General features: G+C 31.4%; 1 protein-coding gene across 2 annotated transcripts in view; it reads right to left on the bottom strand.

Annotated features, from left to right (window-relative positions):
- The window catches only part of LOC108904210 (myosin-IA), a 52,751-nt gene that overhangs the window by 7,208 nt on the left and 21,188 nt on the right, over positions 1-24,355 (bottom strand). Inside the window, exons 2-7 of one of the 2 annotated variants that reach the window (XM_018706670.1) lie at positions 8,974-9,080; positions 7,434-7,607; positions 7,243-7,260; positions 6,640-6,881; positions 5,803-6,424; positions 5,317-5,750 (exon numbers count right to left, since the gene is read on the bottom strand). In XM_018706670.1, coding sequence (XP_018562186.1) covers positions 5,317-5,750; positions 5,803-6,424; positions 6,640-6,881; positions 7,243-7,260; positions 7,434-7,607; positions 8,974-9,080 — 1,597 coding nt within the window. The remainder of the gene's footprint in view (positions 1-5,316; positions 5,751-5,802; positions 6,425-6,639; positions 6,882-7,242; positions 7,261-7,433; positions 7,608-8,973; positions 9,081-24,355) is intronic. The other variant, XM_018706671.1, reaches the window with a different exon arrangement.

Below are 24,355 nucleotides of genomic sequence, written 5' to 3'. Positions count from 1 at the left end.
AAAAAAAAATACATTAAGATAATTCACATGCTAATAGTTTTTATATCAATTGGTAATATTCTAATTCTTCATTTTTGGCATTTTTTTAACCCCTAAGTAGGGGTGATTTTTTAAATTTTCGAAATATTCAAAGCTATGCTCATTTCAGTTTTTTACAACAATTTGCGACCAAAAACATATTTTTATGTATTTTTTTAAATTCTCTGCAAATTGTGAAAAAAACGGGCAAAAATCACAGGTTTTTTGCGGTCACTCTTTCTGTTTATTATTTTAATAAAATGTAGGTTGACAGTAGTCGATTGTTTTTACTTTAACATAATTATACAGTTCTTTAATAGACCAGGATCGATAATTTTTGAAACCAAAAATATTATAGTAGGATGAAACCCATTGGAAAAGAAAGAGCATATAACAGAAATTAAAGGGAAAATAATTTACGGGCGATCTGAGGTCGGGAAGGGGTAGGGGGTGATTTTTTAAGGGTAAAAAACGGTTTCCCTTGATTTCCAGAAATACTACAAGTCTTATGGAAAAAAGTTAAATGACAAAGTTGTAGGTAATAAAAAGATCTATAACTTTTGTATTTACACTTTTTTCACATAACCTCAAAATTTATGTGAAAAATTCAAATAACCAAGTTTTTGTTTTTTATTTTTCTTTTACAAAAATTTTTTTTTCACTAAATTTGGTGAAAACTTACCTATTTATGTCCCAAACACGCTGTAATTTTTTTGATTTGAAATATTTATTTTTTCACCTTATTTTTACTTAATATCGAAAAAGCACCCTAATTTTCAATCGAAAATTCTCACGTCAAAATATCTGCTTTTTTAAAAACGTCGGTGGGCTTTTTCTTCGTTGAAATCTCTACTTTCTGATGGTGTAAAAAAATATATACATTACTATGGTAAGTTTTCTCAGGAAATGCAAAGAAACGAACTAGAATCCGAAAATTTTTTTCTAATCATTATGTACAATTTTGAGCTATTTATTAAAATTTACACTTTAATTACTCGAAAAACGTAAGATTCCATGTTACATTGATAAACAAAAAAATTACAAGTCGAAATATACTATTATAATTAACAACCAAATAAGTTAATAAAGTTAATATTTAATAAGACATCTACAATATTTTGAGAAAGTTGTAGAATCTTCTTTCGTTTCTTTGCATTTCCTGAGAAAACTTACCATAGTAATGTATATTTTTTTTTACACCATCAGAAAGTAGAGATTTCAACGAAGAAAAAGCCCACCGACGTTTTTAAAAAAGCAGATATTTTGATGTGAGAATTTTCAATTGAAAATTAGGGTGCTTTTTCGATATTAAGTAAAAATAAGGTGAAAAAATAAATATTCCAAATCAAAAAAAATACGTGTTTGGGACATAAATAGGTAAGTTTTCTCCAAATTTCGTGAAAAAAAAAATTTGTTATTTTAACAACATTGTTTATTTTAATAAACTCGTTATTTCAATTTTTCACATAAATTTTGAGGTTATGTGAAAAAAGTGTAGATACAAAAGTTGTAGATCTTTTTATTACCTACAACTTTGCCATTTAACTTTTTTCCATAAGACTTGTAGTTTTTCCGAAAATCAAGATATACCGTTTTTTACCCTTAAAAACTCACCCCCTTCCCCTTCCCGACCTCAGATCGCACGAAAATTATTTTTCTTTTCATTTCTGTTATATTCTCTTCCTTTTCCAATGGGTTTCATCCTACTATAATTTTTTTTCACTTTTTACCATTTTTGAAGGCTTAAGCACTGGTCTATAATACTTTCCAAAAAAAAATCCCTATGAACAACTTTTTTACTGTGGTAACATTTGTGCCAGTCCAATCAATTTTTCGGCTACTTAAGGAGGACCGGTGCTACGAAAAAATGCAACCAATTTTGCATTATTGAAATACACTATTTTTGCAATGCGAAATCAAATTTTGCGAATTGTTTTCGAATTATTTATAAATTTGTTTTTGTTTTTAAAATTTGAAAAACGTTTTGGAGGCGTAAATTTGCATTTTTAGGGGTGATCCGAATATTTCTACTTGCACCAGTGGTATTCGTGTAAGAATGCTGCAACCTGTTTTTATAAAAAAAAAACGGCACTGACTTTTTCCCAATTTGATATTTTTTTAGAAATCCACCATGAATTCTGAATGAAATTGGTCTCTCAATTTTTTTGTAGGATGCACAATTTTTGAGTAAAAAAATAAAACATATTTTATTTTAATTTCTTTTTATACATTATGTAGTAGGTTGCTGCCAATATTTCTAAATAAAATGCAACCATCAAATTTTGAGTCAATATCTAAAATTCTGAAATAATCAATAAAAATAAATAAAAAATTAAAATTTAAACTGTATCTAGGAAAAGAAGCATATTTCAACCTATGTTTATATGAACTTTTTTCACAAAATAACTTCGGCAACCACTCCACAAAATATTTTGCACTTATTTACAAACACCCTGTATACATGACAAGGACTGTCAACTTACAAATAAAAAAACTCAGCATACTCGTATGCTGTTGCCAAGATTCTGTTGCGACTTTTGGCATTTATTTATGCGTGTTGGGTAAAAAATAATAATTGAGAAATGGAAATATATAATTTTAAGTATTTTAAACTCGATTTTATTCAATATCTACAAGCACATATCTCAATTGACAAAAATAAAAAAAAAATGTTTAAAAAAACCTGTTCCCGTGGATATAATTAAAACAAAACCAACACTGCTTTGAAAAATAAGTTCGTGTATAATTTTTTTTTTTAAACAAGCTTTTAGTAAATTCATTTAATTTTCGTATTCTTCTCAGCAAACCCTTTCATTTGATACCCATATCATGGGGGTGTATAAAAAATAACTGGACCGTCATCTTTGGGAGTCCGCCATATTGGATTTAGAATGACGTCAGTTAGCTAACCATGCATTGTCATCCAAACTAAAAGTGTATGCCAAATTTCAGCTGGGATACCTGTTTTAAAATTCAGTTGCAAGATTTGACCCATACCAACAAGGAAAGTTCATCATCATTCTTTTTTGTGGAAATGTTTTATTTTATTTCAGGCTGGCATTTTATAGACAAGAAATCACACTTTTAGTAAGACAATAATACAAGAGAATTTGTCTAAACTAAGAAAATGTTGAAATACGAGGATTCTTTTAATTTTTCGCAGTGAAAGATCACGAAAATATGGGCACACATCTAAACATCGGAAGGTGTTTTGTCGAGAATTTTATTAAAGTACTCAATAATTATGAATTATTTAATTCATGTTTTAATAGTTTCATAAAAGCATTCTGTGAAGTGTGATTGTATAGAAGACTGGGCCAAAAAAATTTTACTATTTTTTTTTTTGAAAGAATATCATTCAGAAAGATGAAAAAAATATCGTGAGAGTTTGAGCCTTTAATATTAGTTTTAAGCTAGTTTAGTTTTTTTATTTCTGATTCCATTTTTGTTTCAAAACTGCCACATGATTGAGGTAAAAAAATTTATCTACATATATTTTTGAAGGAAATTGATTGCCGTACAAAAAAGTTTTTGGCAGACGAACCGTTTTCGTGTAATCAAGCCTTGAGAATTGATATGTTTTTCGATTTGACTTTTTAACTTTGGAATTTTGTAAATAAGGAACAAATTAATATCTGAAAAGGAACAATATAGATTTTCAAAGGAAATTTAATGCTCTAGAAAAAAGGTCTGTTAACATTTTTGCATAAATTTACTCCTTCAAAAGTTATTCACGATTGAAGTTGAAGTAAAAATTAAATTTTTGTTTTTTTTATTTTGTACCCAATTTTTTTCACTCAATAAAGATACTTACAATGATTTTTCTTTCATATAAATGTATACAATATTGTAAATAAATAATTTTCAATAGTAAAACTACATAATTGTTATTTTTAAAATTATTTTGAAACGTTCTGTTGTAGAAAAAATAGCTATTGAGTGAATATATTAAGAATTTTGGATATTTTTGGTGCTTATATTGACAGAATAATAATTGTCGATGATGTATAATACCAATTTATTCCATTGACTGAATGATTCGTCATTCTCGATATATCTTTCAAAAAAAAAAAAAATAGTCGTTTTTTTTGGTCCAGTCACAAGTACAAGTACCATAACGGATTTTTTGTATATTCAACGGGCATGTAAAGTAACGATAAAGCAGGATAAAGGAAAAGTAACGATAAACATAACAGGTAAAAATATGTGACAAAAATATCAACAGCATACCACCTGTGCCATCATTTAAAAGACAGTCCTCCGTAGATATACTCTGAAGTGTTTTCGACTCGCCACTCTCATTAATTAATTTGTTATTAACATTTTAGTGCAAAAAACGCGTTTTTTTTTTAGTTTTTTGCTTATAAAACCAAAACTACTACAGCAATCTTAATTTCGTAAATGGAAAAGTTGTAGGAAATTTATATCGAAGAAAATGAGAGGTCGAGCGATTCGATTGGTTGATTGGAACCGGAGAAAAACTGAAAAATTCACCATTTTTTTCAAAAACTTATAACTTTGTCATTTATGAATATTAAAAGCTGAAATTTGGCATGGAAGTAGATAATTATATCAAATTTAAGAGTGTAAAAGGCAGGTCCTGGCAGACCATTAGTTTTTGCACGATTGCAATTTAACATTTTTTTTGCGTTTTTGCCGGGAGTCTGCATGCGTTAAAAATGGACCGATTTTAATTCTAATACCGGTTTTCAAAACTAGAAGTAAAATACTAAAGAACGTACATTTCATATTTTCGTTAAAATGCAGCGAAACTAACGAAACAAACACTTGAACATCGGTGTAAATGGCCGAGCGCTTCCTCTCCTTCCCCCGCTACTCACGCGTTTGCAAGAATTTTTCCTGTAGGTCCTTACAGCTCATTTGGACAGATTTGCTTATTAAATAGCACAACTTTACAATAATTTAACTTAATGTAATTCATTTTTCAATTTCTTAAACGTTTTCTTTATTTTGAAGTTAAGATTTTGTGTTAAATTCTCTCTTAAAACCGTTTCTGATTATTTAAACTGGAATCAGTCACAGTACGTTAGATTTAACCTGGAGTAAGAAACTAAAAGATCGAAGTTTTATTCTAAATAATTTTCATGACGCATGACTTGGCATACTCTCAATTCAATGGCGTGCACGCTTAAATAAGTAATTTCCATGTTAGCAGCGGTCCTCGAAAACGTACATGAAGATGAACGGATTAAAAAAATAAATATTTGTAATTTCGAAAATTCAAAACAATTTCTTTTTTTAATTTCACTGAAAAATCAAATTCGGTAAAAATCTTACCTCCGAAATATGCTGTGCTCCTTCGGGCCACATCTCCTTGAGCCCCGGATCCCTCGAGTTGTACAGCAACCTCTTGAAGTCCTGGAAGAGCATGTCCTTGTTCTTATCCAGGAACCCCAGGATGCAGTAGGTCACGTCTCCGGCGTAGTGCGTTATCCTAAACTCGATCTTGTGCTTCAGATTCTTCTCTGAAGGCTTCACCTGTCGGGACATGTAGTGCTTGTGCCCCTTCAACTTCCTATCCATCGCCTCCAGCAGCATTTCATCCGTCACCTTCTCTGCCGTCATCTTGCAAGCGTCGTCCATTATAGAGATGATGCCCTGGTGCGGGGCCTCGACTAGATCGCAGATCACCTGGTTGTTGAAGTACTCGATGTTGGTCCAAGCTATGCCCTCTCTGTTGTACTCCTCTTGCTCCTGTTTCAATACCAACTCTAGAAAAAAATGTTACACTCGTTTTCCGGTACTTTTCAACGGGAAATTTACCGATGAACAACTGTTGCAGCTTCTCGTTGCAGTAGTTGATGCAGAACTGTTCGAAGCTGTTGTTATCAAAAATTTCAAACCCGTAGATGTCCAGCACGCCGATCAGGGAGCTTTTGTGGTTCCTGCTGTAGTTGTTGGCGTCCACGGCTATGGCGGAGTTAATTTTATCCACTATCCACCCGAACAACCGCTCGTACACGGCCTTGGCGAAGGCGTCCCTCCCGAACGCCGCTTCCGTCTCCGTGTGCTCCTTCCGCATGATATCGCCCCTCGCGGCTATCACCCGCTCGCAGAGGGCCGTCTCCAAGTCCTTCTTCTGCACTTTCAGCAGGTCCGCAACGATGTCCACAGATCTGGATTTTTTCAGGATCAGTTTTTCCTCGTCCACGTCGAATTCGACGTTTCCCAGGTGGAGGATGGCGGCCACTACGCGCCATAGCAGGTCTTGGTCCTCTTTGGAGAACTGCAGGGTGTTCAGGGAGCTCACGACGTCCCTGTAGTCGTTGCGGTCGTTGATGGTGTCGACTTTGTGTGCATTGCCCTGCTTCACGTAGAAATACTCGTCTGGGTTACGGGCTAGGTTCAGTCTTTTCAGTAAGTCTTCGTTGGCGCCACCTAGAAGCTAAAGTCAAACGTACTTACGATCCGTCAAAATTAAAAAATATTATTTTGTCTTAAAAATATCCAATCTGTTGCTTTCTGAATTTTTTTGAATGTTTTGAAAGTTCTAAACCGTTATAATTGCATTTTCGCTACACTTTTAGCTCTTTTATCTGAATTGACTTTCCCAAATTTTCGCATGGGAGCCAACTTTAACAAAAAAAAAAACACTCTTACCTGGTAGAAACAGTGGAAGTTCCTCTCGCCCCCCTGCTGGTGGATCACCCTGGACTTTTCCAGCAGGTACTTACTGATATGCCCGCCGATCGGGTCCCCTTTAAAATCGAAATGAATGTCCATGTACTTCCCGAATCTGGACGAGTTGTCGTTGCGGTTAGTCTTGGCGTTCCCGAACGCCTCCAGGATGGAGTTCGACTGGATAAGAACGTTCTTCACCCTCTCTATCTCCTTCTGACCGCCTAAAACGAAGTGGAATCAAGAACTGACCAAAACGGGGGATAAAGACAGAAACGGTTACTATAAACGAAACCTTTCCTAGTTGTTATTTGTTATTGTTAATTTTCCACGGCCTGTGTGATGTTAGTTTATTGTTTGTATAATACAGAAACAAACGGTGCTTAGCAAATCAAGTGACCTAGACGTGGACAAAGACATTTACATTTTCCGACCAATGAAATCGAAACGTAGTCGCTTGATTTGTACCACTTTTAGTATCGTATAAACCTGTGTGCGTAAAATAAGCATGGATTTAATCGACAACATAGAACACACCACATATTTATTTACGTTTTCGTGTGCTTCAAACATCTCTGTACTTACTAGGGTTACGAAAACTGTCTGAAATATAAAAAAATATAACGGGTTACTAATGGAACGATGGCTTCAATTAAATATTAAATGAACTAGAATAGAACAGAGAAATAATTTAAAAAGTGATTCCTAGAATCTTGCTCTTTTTTTTAAATTTTGTTGTTCTTTACGAAGAACTACAAAAAAATTTCTGTATGTACCTTGATTTGTAACGGCGGCGATATACTTCATGATGATCTTCGAAGCTTCTGTTTTTCCCGATCCCGACTCACCACTGATGACGATGCAGGTGTCCCTACCTTGCTGTTTCATCACCTTGTGGGAGGCGTCCGCTATGGCGAAGATGTGGGGTGGATTTTCGAAGAGTTCCCTTCCTAACATAAAACCCAATTTAGTACGACAATAATCAAAACTTCATCAGAATAGTCATTTCCAAATTATATACCTAATATGTAGGGTGATACGAAATTTGTTTATTTTTTGGGTATTCTGATGCTCTACTTTATCTTTTTTGTATCTATTTTAGTGCAAAAAAAACCTAATCATTGGTATTACAGAACTTGCTCAAAATTACTGCAATTATATTAACATTAGCTGAAAAAACAACTAAATTTTCATATAATAGTCTGTAGAACAATAAGCAATAATTAAAGACATTAATCAGAATAACACAAGCTCTACTATTGAAAAAATATTAGAAGTATTACTATTCCAGTCAAAAACTAAGATATCAATGTTTTAGAAGACATAAAGAAGCTTCTAAATATATGTATACAGCAACTATGAAAATGTTTTTGTTTCGATTTCTTCAAAAATAAAAAGAAAATAATGAAAAGTCAGATGGTAGAGCTTATATTGCCATCAGAGACTACAGAAAATAATATAATGCTGTTTTATATGTCAATGTTTATTTTTCTAACTGCAAAAAAATATATTTCTACTTGAAAGGAGTTAATAACTTTTTAGAAGAAGCTAAGCTTGGATTGAAAAGTCCTATGAACAACCCCCGTAAAATTGAACAATTATTCCACTATTATACGTTTTCCAATCATTCCAAGAACACCCTGTATAAATGACTCAAAGTACATGATAATACATTTTCATCAAAGAAAAGGTTGAGCAAAACCCCTGCCAAAGCAAAAGCTTTTATCTGTCAATTAGTTGTTAATTTATTTGGGATTTACACAAATATTTTTCATAATTATCATGATATTCTAAGCTGATATTTTTAAGTACCTTTTTATCATTCCAGTTCTGCGCTTATTCCATCACAGAAATAATAAATTAACGAGAATTGTTTGCTTTATTATTTTATTAGCACTGACATCTATCAAAGCATAGATTACACCAGTAATGTTATCTCAAGTCAGGTTTTTTCGGAGTAATAAATAAATAAGGCAATAGAAATGTCCTTATCCAGTGGAATTGCAACTTGCTGTTTCGGATGAATGGAAAAAATAGATTGATGACAGCATGATGCCACAGATAAGGGGTATCTGTTAAGCTGAAGGGGATTACAGAACATCACTTCACAAGAACAATAAAAATATAAACGATTGTATACATTTTGTTGATAAATGTTGATAAGGTGCTAATAAGGCACAATGACTAAAAAAATATATAATTTTTACCATGTTTTATTCAAATTAAACCTCAATTATATGTAAAAAAAATCATCGAGTAAAGTACAATTCCTAATGATCATTGTATTTTTTTTGAGGTGAAAAATTCTGTACATACCTTTGTATTGATCTACATAGGTTTGACCATAGATATTCATCGTTTTGTAAGGGTTTACAGAAACACATACTTCTCCAATGTAAGTGTATATCTTGCCATTCTTAAATCTGCAACAAAATGAAAAACACATTAATGATAATTGATAACATAATTTTCATGCATAATGTTTATCGATATACAGGGTGTTTCCCATAAGAACCGACACAAAGCAGGGGCATGTAGGGGAACCCAAAATATGGTGATTTACCATACGGTGTGAATGTACCAAAAGCATTAATCAACAGTACCTAAGTAGAGTTCAATTAAAGCATGCAAAACACCCTGTATCACGTACATATAATTTGTTTTTAAAAATCTCATTCTATTATTAAAAGAAAACTATATTTGTCCTAGATCTTGTAATGAACGATAGTCTTAATCAATTCACTTTTTCATTTCCATCTATTTGTTACTGTGGGTTGACCTGTTATTTATTGCCAATGACTGTCCAAGCGACCATGACTCGAATCTTAGGATTCATCGCCGTGTCCACTGGCTGGCATTGTCAGTTTTTATTAGCCTTGGAAAATAAAGCGTGAGGATTACAATTAAACTTGTATTGTTTTATTTCTGCACAGTTAATTTTATGGAACTTAACACTCAATCGCAGGTTCAACCGATTAGACAAATCGTTGACTGCATCCACAAGCTCAATTAACTTATTCTTGTACAGGGGGTTCTTTTCTAATCGGTTACAGCTTTTTTTTTTTTGGAAAACCGTAGATGTTTGTTATTAGGAAATGTAAATTAGTAGGCGCTAGGCATATGTACAAAAAAAAAGGAAGAAATCTGAAAAAAATAACTTTTTTAATTTTTTGATACATTCAAACATTATATTTCTCGTATGTCTAAATGTAATTAACTTTTAACACAGACTAACAGCTACAACAAAGATATTTTTTTGTTTCCATATTTTACGTAGGACTGTTTCAAGTAACCTACTTTATTTTTTTTATAAATCTTTAAAATGGAGTAAAATTTACGAATATATTCTTTTAACTGCAATATATCATGGATAAGATCTTTAAGGGGGGCGTTTTTATAATTTTCAATGAATTTGTATCAGTCTAATAGTTATAGGTAATTAATAATACTACAAAAAATCAGCAATTATTTCTTTGGTCGAGAACATCATTACGAGTCAATATTTACTCCATTATACTGATAAAAATGTACTTTATTTTAATATGTATGTTGATGGGAAATTTAAATCTGATCGAAATAAATAAAAGTTATTAGAATTTAGCTAATAAACTGTAATATTTTTTGAAGAATGCAAGTTATTTTTAATATTGGCCGATTTTGATCTCTTTCTTCAAAAATCTAGGAGCATATTCAGGTTGTATGCTTATTTAATAGTTAGGCAAGCAAAAACGGTTAAGCGAATCTCAGAAACTATTAGAGATACCTAAACGCCTATATGGACAAAATTATACGAAATTTAATAATAACGTTTCAAGAGTTCGATTGGACTGCAAAAAATAGAATTAAAGATGCTTTTTGAAGAGATTTTCAATTTTTCCTAAATAAAATCCAAATCAATAGGAGTCTAGTGCTAAAATTAAAAAAAAGTATTAGCGTTTTGTTTTTTTAGTTAAAAGTTAAATTTCACCCTAATTTATATGTCCAGAAACCTCTATAAAATTTCAATGAATTATTTTTAAATGTTCGAGATCTAGGTACCCAAATATGTAGTTTTTACCAAATTCAGAGGGCCGAATCTCGGTAGGCGTTAACTTTTATACACGCATTTAACTGAGTTGACTTGATCGATCCTAAGAGTCTGTACAGCTCTTCTAGAATACCCTGTATATCCACCGAGTAAGAATAAGAGAAGTGAAGACTGGAATGAAGCAAATTTCATACTTCGCTGCAGCAACGGTCGTATGTGGCGTTATTTCGGTTACAGATTTTGAAAAGTACCGTTAGGATTCCATGTAGAAATAAAGCGAAGTTATACCACCTATTATAAAGTTAATCTTGACGCAAAAGTGTCGTATGATTAACAAATTGTAATGAAATATGCAATCGTAAAGAATATATTTTAGTATATGGTGTTTTACCGCAAACGGCAATTATTATTACAGACGTTTGACGTATATGTCAAGTTATTCACGTACCTACCATTACACACAATTAATGATACATAGATTTGTAAAAGATTTGTAAACATTGATATTTTTTTATAATTTAGAACTTAGTTTTCGTTCTGAGAAATATTTCGTTAAGCGATTAAGATGTGTGTCGCCATAAAATGTTTTCGCGGTAGATTTATAATAATATCCACAATGCTGGGAAACCTACGATCTGGCAACAATGATTTATATCAGTTGTGGGAACTGTTTGTTTTTGTTCTCGCCGGGAAACTGAGTGCATAACAGGAACTATTTTTTATAATTTATGATCTGCCATTTTATTGCATCTACATATGTGAAATTAGCAAGGTTAAGCTTTGTAATACCCCCTGATTTTTTTTATTTGAAACAAAATATATGCTACTGAATTGTCTAAATGCAGTTGTTAAACACGGTGTCTCAAAGTAGGCTGTAGATATATAGATAATATTCAGAACAAGTAATAATCATACGAATAATTTGAATATGAAAATATGTTTGAAGCAGGTTAAAACAGTTTATCAAGAAAAAAATGCATCGGTTTGTTTCGTGATGTCAAAAAGCCCCAGCCATTTTTATTTAAATTTTCGGCAAAAACTATTCAGACGCAACAATAATTTGACAAATGTTAAGTTATTTTAATTGTTTTTGGAACGGCCAATTTGATAACAGGTCCGATATAAGAAAAACTGTCCCAAAAAAATGCAAATAACTTTAAAAGTAGTAACGGCAACCATGACAATGATTATATGGCTTGAAAGGAAATTTCAAACTGCATACGAGGGAGTAAAAAAATAATTTACAAAGTAATAGCTGTTTGAAGTTATCAAAATGTAACAGTAAAAATGAACCACGTAGTATTAAATGTTTCAACTTGTTTATATACCATAATGTAGTGTCACCTATGCCCTTTACAGGTACCAAAAATCCACTTGATGTCACGCACTTGAAAAGAGTTACTAGCATCTTCGCTGATATATGCATCTGTCAAACTTTTTCTTTAAAAATTAATACCTCAAAATCTATAACTCTTAGGTATAGGGAATATTTAATAAAGTGACTCTCAAATTTCACGTAGAATCCGAAAATGCAATAATATATAGGGTGTCGCATTTAAAATAAGAATCTTATACTAAAAAAATAAAGGGTGTTCCATTCGAATTTAATAAGTTCTGTCGGTTTTAAGTTTTCAAAATGTAACGTTAAAAACGGTTCACTTGATATAATTTTCTTCAGGTGATTTTGATAGTTGAAGGTAGTGCATCTTACATTCTTTGCGTCTTCCAAAAAGCAAGTGAAAGCTTCCAGAACGATGAAAGATATAAAGAATTTTCAAAACGCTTGCTTCTGTCAAAATTTTTATAAAATACCGATTACGTATCCCGAAAACGGTTAAATTTAGGTTCAAGGAAGCTTTAACGTTTTTGACTTATTTTAAATATATCTTGCCGATAATAATATACAGGGTGTTCCATTTAAAATAAGCAATAGATGGCGATTTCCGAAATTGAACGAACCTAAGTATGCACTAATATATGTTGGTGTTGAATTTAAAAAATTCTTTAATTTAGTGATTTCCCTTATTCAATTGTTTTTTTCTAATATGTACTGTATCATAAAAATTCATAATAGCTGTTTTACATTGACAATTTATTGATCAATTAATTCATGAAGTCACTTCAAACGGTACCGCTGTTGTATCACTACAATTATGAGTGGAAATGTGACATTTTTGAAATTTATTTTCTTCTTTGATTCATTGGTAGAACTGATTCATACGTCTAAAAAACTTGACAATGGCTGTAGCAGTGTAAAACCACACTGTTTACCAATAAATTCGTGAATTAATTAATGAAGAACTTCGTCAATTTATTCGTCAATAAATTGTCAAGGTAAAACAGCTATAAAAAGAGATAAAACTTTTGTATTCAAAACTTTTTTGCAATTTCAATAATAAACTCACCATAAGTTATCAGATTATAGTGACTAACCCTGTACATATTGCATCTATTTTGCACATACATACTTTAGAAATAATTCACCTCTCTTTTTAGAAAATCACGAAATTATGCTGTCCTATCACTCCTATCATTGAACTTTCCGAAACGACTTTTTTGTGATGCAAAATTTTCATTGACTTATTTGCGGAGACGTAGAAAAAGGACACAAATTGTATTTCATACAATAATTTATTGACTCTCACAATTAACTAATTTCCGAAAGTAAATAAATAAATATCTTCATAACCTAATAATATAAACAAACACTACTCGTTGCGCGATAATTCAAGTGCCGTCGAAAATACTGAAATTGTCAGTTATAAAATTTTGAATTCTCGTCCTTGAGATAGAAAACTTACACAAACGGTTTCTTAACAATAGATTTGTAAGACTTCTCGAAGCGACAAAATATGTTTGAAATGCACGTTAATGATGACATTTGCATTGTTCACAAGCGAATTATGAAAACGTCCTAATCCAATCCGAGGGATTATTGCTGCGGCAAGGACACCATCAAGGCTGAAAGGCTTATTACTCCTGCGACCTATTAAATGTAAGGTAAACGGGGGCTGTTAACTTGGCGCTTGCTTGTACATTATCCGAATGCTAGACTGAATAAAGGTTCTATTGTTAGAAATTTGGGGCGTTATTAGTTTTGTTTTGTCTTTAAACCACACCTTCTACCAATCATACAATGTTTACACAAATGAATCAACTTTGATTTTCACAACACTATTTAATGACAATAATAATTTACTTATTAATTTAACGGACAAAATTAGAAAAAAAAACAATTAATTATTATTAATTAGCTAGCGGTCTTAAAATCACGACTGTATTCACCAGGCCAGCGCGGAGAAGTGTGTAGTCCACATCGGCGCTAGGACAGGCTAGTCGCTGCACTCTATTCCGCTGACACGGCTTTCTTTCAATCATCTGTCTCTGCGATTGCTAACACTATTAGCATAAACAATTATGGGGAATTATCGTTAATTTACAGCAATAACCAATGTATGTATAATTTATATACTCGTTCGTAATAATCCAACGGGTGTGATTTGTACATTGTGTTATAATTTTTTATTAATTACAAGCCTTACAAAATATTAGAAATAACGTACCTATATAGAAGATTTTTTTATATTTAGATTAAATATTATTTAACTTCACCAGATTTTGACTGAGTTCTTTCTACTGCCGAGCAATAGCTTTGTGCCGAAAACAGGCGATTTTTTAAATAGAAACGCGAAGCCTGATGCGAATGGAACGATTTATTAAATTTTTTAATTAACGTATCGATTTGAATCCAATAAACCTTCTAACTGCTAGTTGTTATTCGTAAAACCGTGAAATTAGTAAATTGCTATAAAATAATTACACCTGTGTACGCGAAAAAATACAGTCCAGATAAGACGTCAAGATATTGCATGGTGAAATGCCTTAAAGAAATCGAAATATGACCTTCACAATTTCGTCTGCAATTGAGATATCTCGGATTTTATTAATACGCAAGCCTTTTTGTATGTACTAATAAAAATAAAGATCTAATTCGACAAATCATATAACATTATAGAATATTAACGCTCTTTATATAATTCATTTGTTTGGTCGCTTATTTCGTTCCTTAAAATTATTTTTGAATTATTTCTTAAGGCACAAGATGGCAATTCAGGTTTCCTCCCTATACTGTTATCCCCGACGTCAGGGCAGATCAATTTTAAACTTTAATAAACAAAAAAATGATGATTATTCCACTGCCTTGAAAAGAAAACAATACGTTCACATATATTGGTCAACAGAAAGGGACCAAAAACTGTGCCCTGAGGTACTCCGTATTCAACTTTCAAAGTTACTAGTAAATTCGTTTATTTTCTACACTGCTTTTGGACTAGAGAAATAAATTTGGAGCAGTCCTACCACATTATCTATTATATCGATATCTTCAAGTCAATTAAACAATATTTTGTGACACAGGTGCCTTTTGCCAGATCTATAAAACAACGTACCAACTTATTAGTTCCATCCATAGAAGCGAAGTTTTGCGACCAAAGTTCATGAGAACCATACTAGACCAAGCAAATTAAATTTTAACTCGAAAAAAGTCCTATCCGCTAGATTATTGTAAAATTGTCTAAAGGAACATAATACAAGACATCCCTCGTCTCGTGAGTCAAAAACTTTCATTAGCTAACTTTTCTATTTAAACAAATAAGTGAGGAAAACAGTTTTTTCACTTTGCAGGGAAAACCATCAATTTTAGCGAAAAGTGACTCACAGACGGCTTATAGGGAGTAAAATTATCTACAAAATGAGACTTGTTAAATTAAAATCGGTTAATAAACAAAAGAGTTATTGAAAAAAAAACAAGAAAAGTGCCCATTTTTTCATTTGTTTATAACTATCGCATTTATTGTTAAAATTTTATAAAACCTATGACAAGTTGAGGGTTTTGTCATACTTTAAAAGTGTTCCAAAAGTGGGCGCTGTAGGTGCAATAGTTTTCGCACAATTCTATTTGTTTATAGTGGAGGCTCCAAAAGTTATGGACTTTAAGCCTCTGTACAGACGTTAATTTTCAATGAAACATGATTCTGAAAGCATCATTGTAATCTTAAAGACGCAATTAAGCGACCTATTAAAAAATATCACCGTTTTTTGACATTAACATTCTCAAATTGTGCATTAAAAAACCGTGCTTTTTCGCTTATAAACAATTTGAATAACATTGTTGCTATTTATGCTATCTCACCGAAAATAGATGCAATGGATAGCTGGCAAAAAAATACAGTTTTAAAATAAAAAAAAAGTACCCTCTACGACCAACAGGAGGCAAGATAAGATTTTTTTTTTAAATCGTAGAGCAATTGTTTATAACTATTAAGACTTGAATTTTTCGCAAAATAAAGTTTACGACGTAAACTACGATTTCCCGTGAATTGCATTGAAAATGTGGAATATTAACGACTCATGAGCCCTTTAAAGAGAAGGTACCCGCTATGTAAACTGTCCGGCGGCCGGCGGCGTGATGGTGGGGGAAGTGCGCGCTGTAAATTTTGCAATATCTCGGCTTCTATTCATCGTAGAAACTTATTTTTTTTATAAATTGAGGTAGCTCGACGAAAAAATAACAATGGACATATTTACGAATTCGTAGAATAGCCCTGGACCCCAGAAAAAATGCATCTTTTATAATTAATTTTTTTTAATTTACAAAAATGGCACAAAAATTATTGTTAGACGAAATATTAATTAAAATTTCAATTTCGGTATTATTTTACTATTATTAAATAAATAAATGAAGCTATCGTTCATTTAAAAAGTTATTTCTTATACATATTAAGGCAAAGTAAACTTGTTTTTTCAATATTTTGTTAGCTATTTAATTACGATTTAAATGTAAAATTAAAGTAAAAATTCACAAATTATTTTCAAATTATTATTTATTGTTAAAAGATTTAAAAAAGAATAAAAAGCATTTGAATTTATTGCAAAATTCTCAAAATTAAAAAATATTAAAAATAACGCGGTCGATAAAATTACAATTTTAACTTCCTGAAATTTTAATATATAAAGTTTTTTTATTATATTTATTACTAATTTTATAAACATAATCAAAATTAATTCAAAAAATATTAATCACAACCATTTTCAATAATAGATATAAATAATGCAATATAATACAATTTAAAATTTAAAATTTTTTCTATTTTTATGAGAAATAATAATTTGAAAATAATTTATGGATTTTTACTTTAATTTTACATTTAAATCGTAATTAAATAGTTAACAAAATATTGAAAAAACAAGTTTACTTTGCCTTAATATGTAAAAGAAATAACTTTTTAAATGAACGATAGCTTCATTTATTTATTTAATAATGGTAAAATAATTCCGAAATTGAAATTTTAATTAATATTTCGTTTAACAATATTTTTTGTGACATTTTTGTAAATTAAAAAAAATTAATTATAAAAGATACACTGTTTTCTGGGGTTCAGGGCTATTCTACGAATTCGTAAATATGCCCATTGTTATTCTTTCGTCGAGCTACCCCAGTTTAAAAAAAAAATAAGTTTCTACGATGAATAGAATAATATTTATAAACAATTGCGCTACGATGTTTTTTTAAAAAAAAATCTTATGTTGGCTCCTGTTGGTCGTAGAGGGTACTTTTTTTTATTTTAAACAATTTTAGACAATTTTACAATAATCTAGCGGATAGGACTTTTTTCGAGTTTCTCTTTTATTATCGCTAATTTTCCTGGTGTATACAGCGAGGGCAATACCGTAGACGATATTTCTCAATAAAAACCAGCCTTTTTTTAATTGTTTTTCAAAAACCTAGTCTGTAGTTTGTTTTCTCAGATTTGTCACTGTTTTTTTTTATAGATTGTTGTTATTATATTTAATATTTCTTTGATTTATTATAAAAAAATTCAGCCAAAAAAAGTCTTTATACAAATAATGACAATCACAGTAAAATTTTTCCTAGAAAATACATGAATAATATTTTCCTTATAAGTACTTAATTATTTTAAATTAGAATTTTATGGAAATGTATCTCATTTGTCTTAGTTAAATAAGTACATATTGTTTATTTAATTAGTGCACACATTTAAAGAAGTAAGATTAAGGCAAGCTTTATAAGGTTTTCGAGAGTATGAAAATGTATTTGGCAGCTCATGTTTAAAGAGTGACCGCAAAATCAGCCTGTTCTTGAGACTTTGACAGAGGCGACAGGAAAAATCATAAAAATATTCTAAAAATATTGTAACTTTTAATATATTTTTTGCATTTTTGGGCGTTTGGGGGATGATCCCTTTAGGGATATTATGGGTTGATTTTCAATCCGGACAAGACCGTATCAAATACGAAATTAGATATTTTCACGTTCATAATATTATTTTAATAACAACATAGAAATATTTGGAGATTTACAACTGTTGATGATTCTTAATTTGTTCACTGTTTTTGTCTTTTCAACCCCTAAATAAGGGTGATTTTCGAAAATTTTCGAAAAACTGATAGTGATGCTCATTTTCATTTTTCATGACGAGTATTTGGATATTTTTAGAATATTTTTAGGATTTTCCCTGTCGCCTCTGTCAGTCTCAGAAACAAGCGGAAAAATGGCTTTTTTTGCGGTCACTCTTTAAACATTGAAGTATAAAGGCGTAACTAAAAAAAAGGTGTGTAAAATTAAACATGTACAGGGTGTCGATTTCAAAATGTTTTATTTTGGAATGTGTGCTAAAAATAACTATCTATATTGCTGTTTTTATTAATGCAATTCACGGCCAACTAGGAGTCAAAGGTTTATTTGGCCAATTACATATTTTGGTTTTGCGAGATAAAGTTTCGGTAAAATTTTTTACAACTATGACCCTGTATATTTAGTTCTTTTTTAATAACTGATCTAAAGAAATTAGAGTTGAAATGTCAATATTTTATGTCAGTTATTGAAAAAAACAATTTCAAACAAAATAAAAGTGTACAACTGTGTAATTTTAAAGTGAATCTCGCGTGCTTAAGGTCGCTTCTGGTTATAACGTTCTTCTAACCGTCAAAAAGTAATGCTGCGTGCCCGCAATTTCCGCCGAGTAGAGGAATTAATTCATCACACAGTTGCGTTAATCTGGGGACAACAATTTGGGTAATTTAACGTGTTTAGCACAGCGTTTAGCGCTTCCTATTGCCGCGGAACGATAGGAATTCAAGCAGAATTGACAGCAACGGACTTGAAAACTTAAAAGTGGAGTCTTGCCGGCACGCTTATGACCTAAAATTAGCGTTATTGTTGTAATTCTATAAATAGGCCTACTGGACTTTCAAATAGAACCGCGCCCATTCAATATGCAATATGCAATATACAGTTAAGGCTACACGGAGACAAATGCCTTTTAAAAAATTACTGTATTATTTTGGTCGTCCATTTTAAGGTTTAATTCGGTAATTTTTAGAAAATCGGCAATAATTTTAAGAAAAACAGTGCAATTTTTTGTTAATTGCTAAATTTTTTTTGTAATTAAAAAATTATCTTTGGTATTTTCTTCGCACAGCGCGATCCAATCGAGATATTGAAGAAAAACAAATAAAAAAACAATTTTTGCGACGTAAAGCAACAATAACCGATCTTTAAAAAAAAATTGAGTTTTAAGGAAAAAACCACAACACGATGTTTCAAGCCTTCACAGACTGGACTAAATAGATGCAAAATCACAGCACGAAATCATGTCCGAGATGTAGCCTTAATAGGCCAAGCAAATAAAATTTTTACTCGAAAAAAGTCCTATCCGCGAGATTATTGTAAAATTGTCTAAAGGAACATAATACAAGACATCTCTCATCTCGTGAGTCAAAATATTTTATTAGCTAACTTTTCTATTTAAACAAATAAGTGAAGAAAACAGTTTTTTCACTTTGCAGGGAAAACCATAAATTTTAGCGAAAAGTGACTCACAGACAGCTTGTAGGGAGTAAAACAATAATTTTTGTGACATTTTTGTATGTGACAATTAAAAAAAATTCAGTATAAAAGATTCATTTTTTCTGGGGTTCAGGGCTATTCTACGATTTCGTAAATATGCCCATTGTTATTTGTCGTCGAGCTACCCCAGCTTAAATAAAAAAAGAAGTTTCTACCATGAATAGAAGCCGAGATATTGCAAAATTTACAGCGCGCATCAATTTAAACTTTGGATTTCACTTTTCTCGCGCTCGCGACTCGATTGGACGAGCTTCCCCCATTACCGCGCCGAACAGTTTACTTAGCAAGTACCTTCACTTTAAAGGGTTCGTGAGTCGTTAATTTTCCACATTTCGTCATAAACTTTATTTTGCGAAAAATTCAAGTTTTAATGTTTATAAACAATTGCGCTAGGATTTTTAAAAAAATAATTCTTATCTTGGCTCGTGTTGGTCGTAGAGGGTGCTTTTTTAAAAAATTGTATTTTTTTGCCAGCTATCCATTGTATCTATTTTCGGTGAGGTATCATAAATAGCAATAATTTTATTCAAATTGTTTATAAGCGAAAAACGCACGGTTTTTAATGCACAATTTGTGAATGTTAGTGTCAAAAAAACGGTGATATTTTTTAATAGGTCGCTTAATTACGTCTTTAAGATTACAATGACGCTTTCAGAATCATGTTTGGTTGAAAATTAACGCCTGTACAGAGGCATAAAGTTCATAACTTTTGGAGCCTCCGCTATAAACAAATAGAATTGTGCGAAAACTATCGCACCTACAGCGCCCACTTTTGGCACACTTTTGAAGTATGACAAAACCCTGAACTTGTCATAGGTTTTATAAAATTTTAACAATAAATGCGATAGTTATAAACAAATGAAGAAATGGGCACTTTTCTTGTTTTTTTGCAATAACTTTTTTGTTTATTAACCTATTTTAACTTAACCAGTCTCATTTTGTAGATAATTTTACTCCCTATAAGCTGTCTGTGAGTCACTTTTCGCTAAAATTGATGGTTTTCCCTGCAAAGTGAAAAAACTGTTTTCCTCACTTATTTGTTTAAATATAAATGTTAGCTATTAAAAGTTTTTGACTCACGAGATGAGAGATGTCTTGTATTATGTTCCTTTAGCCAAATTTACAATAATATAGCGGATAGGAATTTTTTCTAGTTTCTCTTTTATTTTCGCTAATTTTCCTAGTGTATTACGAACTGTTCGCCCTGTACAGACATAAATGTCTTGTACCTAAGTACTTTTCGAATTTTCTATTTCGGTTGGTTAGTTTTTTGTATACTGACTGTCAAGCATAAAGTCCTAGTACAGATGGATTTACGACTGACGTAAACGACTAATAAAAAAATCAGACGAAGGAGATTCAACCATAAATCGTTTAGTAACGAAGGTTAGAAGTTAATTCCGGTAATGACTTACAGTAGGGGGTTGGTTACTTTTATTTGTCTGTCACACAATGCACATAACCACGGGACGCAAATACGACTGGGTATGTCGAATACTATTAAAAAAGGATCATAATGAATTAACAGAATGACACGAGACGTAAACAAAAATTTAAAAGAATTGAATATTAAAGTTTTGAGATGATTTACAAAACTAAACACAATTTAATTTTCAATTCATTTTTACACGATATTTTTTTTCTCTTTAAGTAAACGTAATTCTGCAAAACATGATAGTAATCCTTTACAACACGTTAAACTGCATATTACTGCAAACAAAGATAAGGCTTGAGTAATTTAGTCACCCTGCACGACATGACGTAAGCATAACCACAATTTTAATACTATACGACATATTAAACCGTAAACAGACATCACAATTGCTTTAATTGATGTCTTCAACAATGATTCACTGTCTTTACATGCGGTTCACATTAAGGATATAAAAAAATCTCTGCAAGTTCATCTTGGAGAGCACAACAATCGTTTTGTTTATTTTATTGTATTATTTACTTAGTGAATAATATAAAGGCAAAGAAAACGAGAATTAAGAATTATATAATGATCGCTGGTCCACATTACAACTTTACATTTTTAGTTAATTAAAAAATTCAGTTTCTTGTTTTCTGAAACTATACAAATATATTTGTTGTTCAGGCGTTGGATACGCCTAGACACTAGCAGCGTGTCGTTAAACGTTTTATTTTTAAAATTCTGTGACAGTTTTACAACTTTGACGAAAGCTGTTTTCAATTTTTATTAGAGATTCCATGATGTATATAAATGTAAACAAACAAGAGTAATTATAAGGTTTTGGCTTCGACATTACATTATTGTTGGAGGTATTGACAACATCTAAAAAGAAATATCAAAATCAGAACATAAATCAACAAGAAGTGTCCCATAGAAAAAGTTGAAGAATTGTAAGAAAATCACGACATGTAACTTATTTGGCTTAGCATGGTTTTCTTTATCACTAAAGCCTAGTGTATGTATTTCCATGCTTTTTCCCGTAAACATACAAAAAGCTGTATAAAAACTGTTTGTGTAAAACATGTATCAAAGATGGAAAACAAAAGTTATAAACACAAATAACTAGTGTGAAACAGGAGATATTGAAAATTCCACCTATGTTTCGAACTGAAAATATTACTCACGTTTTGAATTTTTCTATTCGTGGCGAAAACGCCGGAATGCCTCGAAATTCTTATTGCCACGCACAAATCTAAAATAATAGCCAGATTCCATCATGGAGAAGTTAATACACATCGATGGAATCGGGAATCGAAAGAGGCTAGATGTCGAAATCCATACGAAGAGCAGTGCCTTAGAATTGGCGGAGCTAGTATGACGTGTGATCGAATGTCAACTCTGGTATCTTGCAGTTCTATAACCACGACAGAAATCTCTAGCCAATGTGAGTAAAAAACCCGAATTCAAGCGTATTCGTTAACATTCGACACCTTCAAGTCGTCCTTGTTTATTTAGAAGGAAATAAGTTTCCAAAGATATACAGAGGGTTTCACACAACAGGTCCAAGACAGCCGAATAATTAAATAAGTTTTTTTCCTGATTCGTTGTTAAAACATTTTAGAATATTGCACTCAAACGTGTTTTTATTTCTCCTTAAATTCAAAAAAAAAAAAATTAAATACTGAAACGGAATCATTAATGTTTTCCGAGTGGACAGACTTGTTCTGGTTTTGGTCAGCGGGAAACAAAACACATTTCATTATCGTTTGGTTCTGTTTACGAGAAATTGTTTTGCATTTTGTATCGGACATTAATTTAAAATCATTTCTATGCGAAAACGGTTTGTAGGTCTTAACTGGGTTTAAGAGAAAAAGTTTGTCAGTAAACCTCACAGAGATCAAATGTTACAAACTTATAACAAATTTTAAGGTGTTTTCATATTACAATACATGAGTAATCGCAATGAGACTTGTCTAAATCCGTCAATTACTCAGTACCCATTCTAACAAATCGTTTCTAAGACCGTAAACAACGAATAGTTCCTTTATCATTTAATACACAATAAGGTTGGTTGTAAAATTTCTCTTATCTGTAATTAAGTCTCACAATTAAAAATACTTGTGTGTAATAGATTTGTACAGTGACGAATACTTAATCTAGAGCATTTTGAAGAAAATTTAGGTGGATAGTTTTATAATTGACAAGATTTCAGTCAACGTGAAATGCCAAGCCAAAATATTAGACGGACGATACTGTTGGGTGTATTTTACTGTTAACTTAATTATCTACTAATTGAAAGTTTGCGAGGTAAAATAATGATAAAGAGTAGAGTCTACTAACATACATATCTATACCGCGACATAACTTGCGATAACGCAAGTATTTCCTGTTTTTTTACTGAACGCGATACTACGGGAAAAAATATTTCGAAGCGGAAAGTATATGATCAGAGAAAAAACAATACTAATACAAATTTGACTAATTTTAAGATAAAAAGTTCATATAAACATGCAACGGCTTGGTTCTTTAGATACAAGATACAAGGCGTCAAAAATTTTTTTGTTTGGTATTTTGATTCAACTGAAATATTTACTTAAGTTTTTTGTTTAATATTAACCTTATTGAACCTTGAATTCTTCCACAAAGACTTAATAGGAATGTTATGTCATGCCATCTTGGTATTTCCAAAGACGCCGCAGTAAAACGAATAAACAGGTGCAAAAAACGATCAAACAATAAAGGTTTTAGGCACTGATATCTACGAAAATACTAACTTTTTTATATACAACTCCGCATGTAAATATTCTTATAACATTTACTTGCTTAGTCCTACATATAAAATTGTTTACTTTTATTTATAACTATGTGTAAATAATTCTTAAAATGTGGGGTTAGGATAACAGCAAACGCATGTTTTACAAACGCTTTTTTTTAGTTATTATTTTATTTGAGTAAATTTAAATAGTAACAACGAATAAACAGAACATCAAGGATTTTATTTTTGTGCTTACTTTTGTTCTACACGTTTTACTTTCAAAGATTTCAGTACCTAAAAACGCCAGAAATTTCACTATTTCTCGGCCGGGAATATGGCCACCTTAACTGTTGTTTGATCCATATTGGCAACAAAACATGTGCTACGATAATTAATAGTCCACGGGCCCACGTACTAAGAAAAAAATGATTACCAGCAAGCTGTAACTTTGCGTGCAGCTTAAGTTTGACGAGTCTCCCAAGATTTGACTATGAGGAAAATTCAACAGTGGTAAGTTTTCCCGTGATTTTCAGGAAAACATGTCAATCTGGCATAAACATGGAATGTTATGAC

Source organism: Anoplophora glabripennis, unplaced genomic scaffold (assembly GCF_000390285.2).
Source record: "Anoplophora glabripennis isolate ALB-LARVAE unplaced genomic scaffold, Agla_2.0 scaffold259, whole genome shotgun sequence".
In the NCBI taxonomy this organism is placed as follows: domain Eukaryota; kingdom Metazoa; phylum Arthropoda; class Insecta; order Coleoptera; family Cerambycidae; genus Anoplophora; species Anoplophora glabripennis.
Note: the sequence above shows the minus strand (reverse complement) of the source record. Positions and strands in the feature narration are given on the sequence as shown.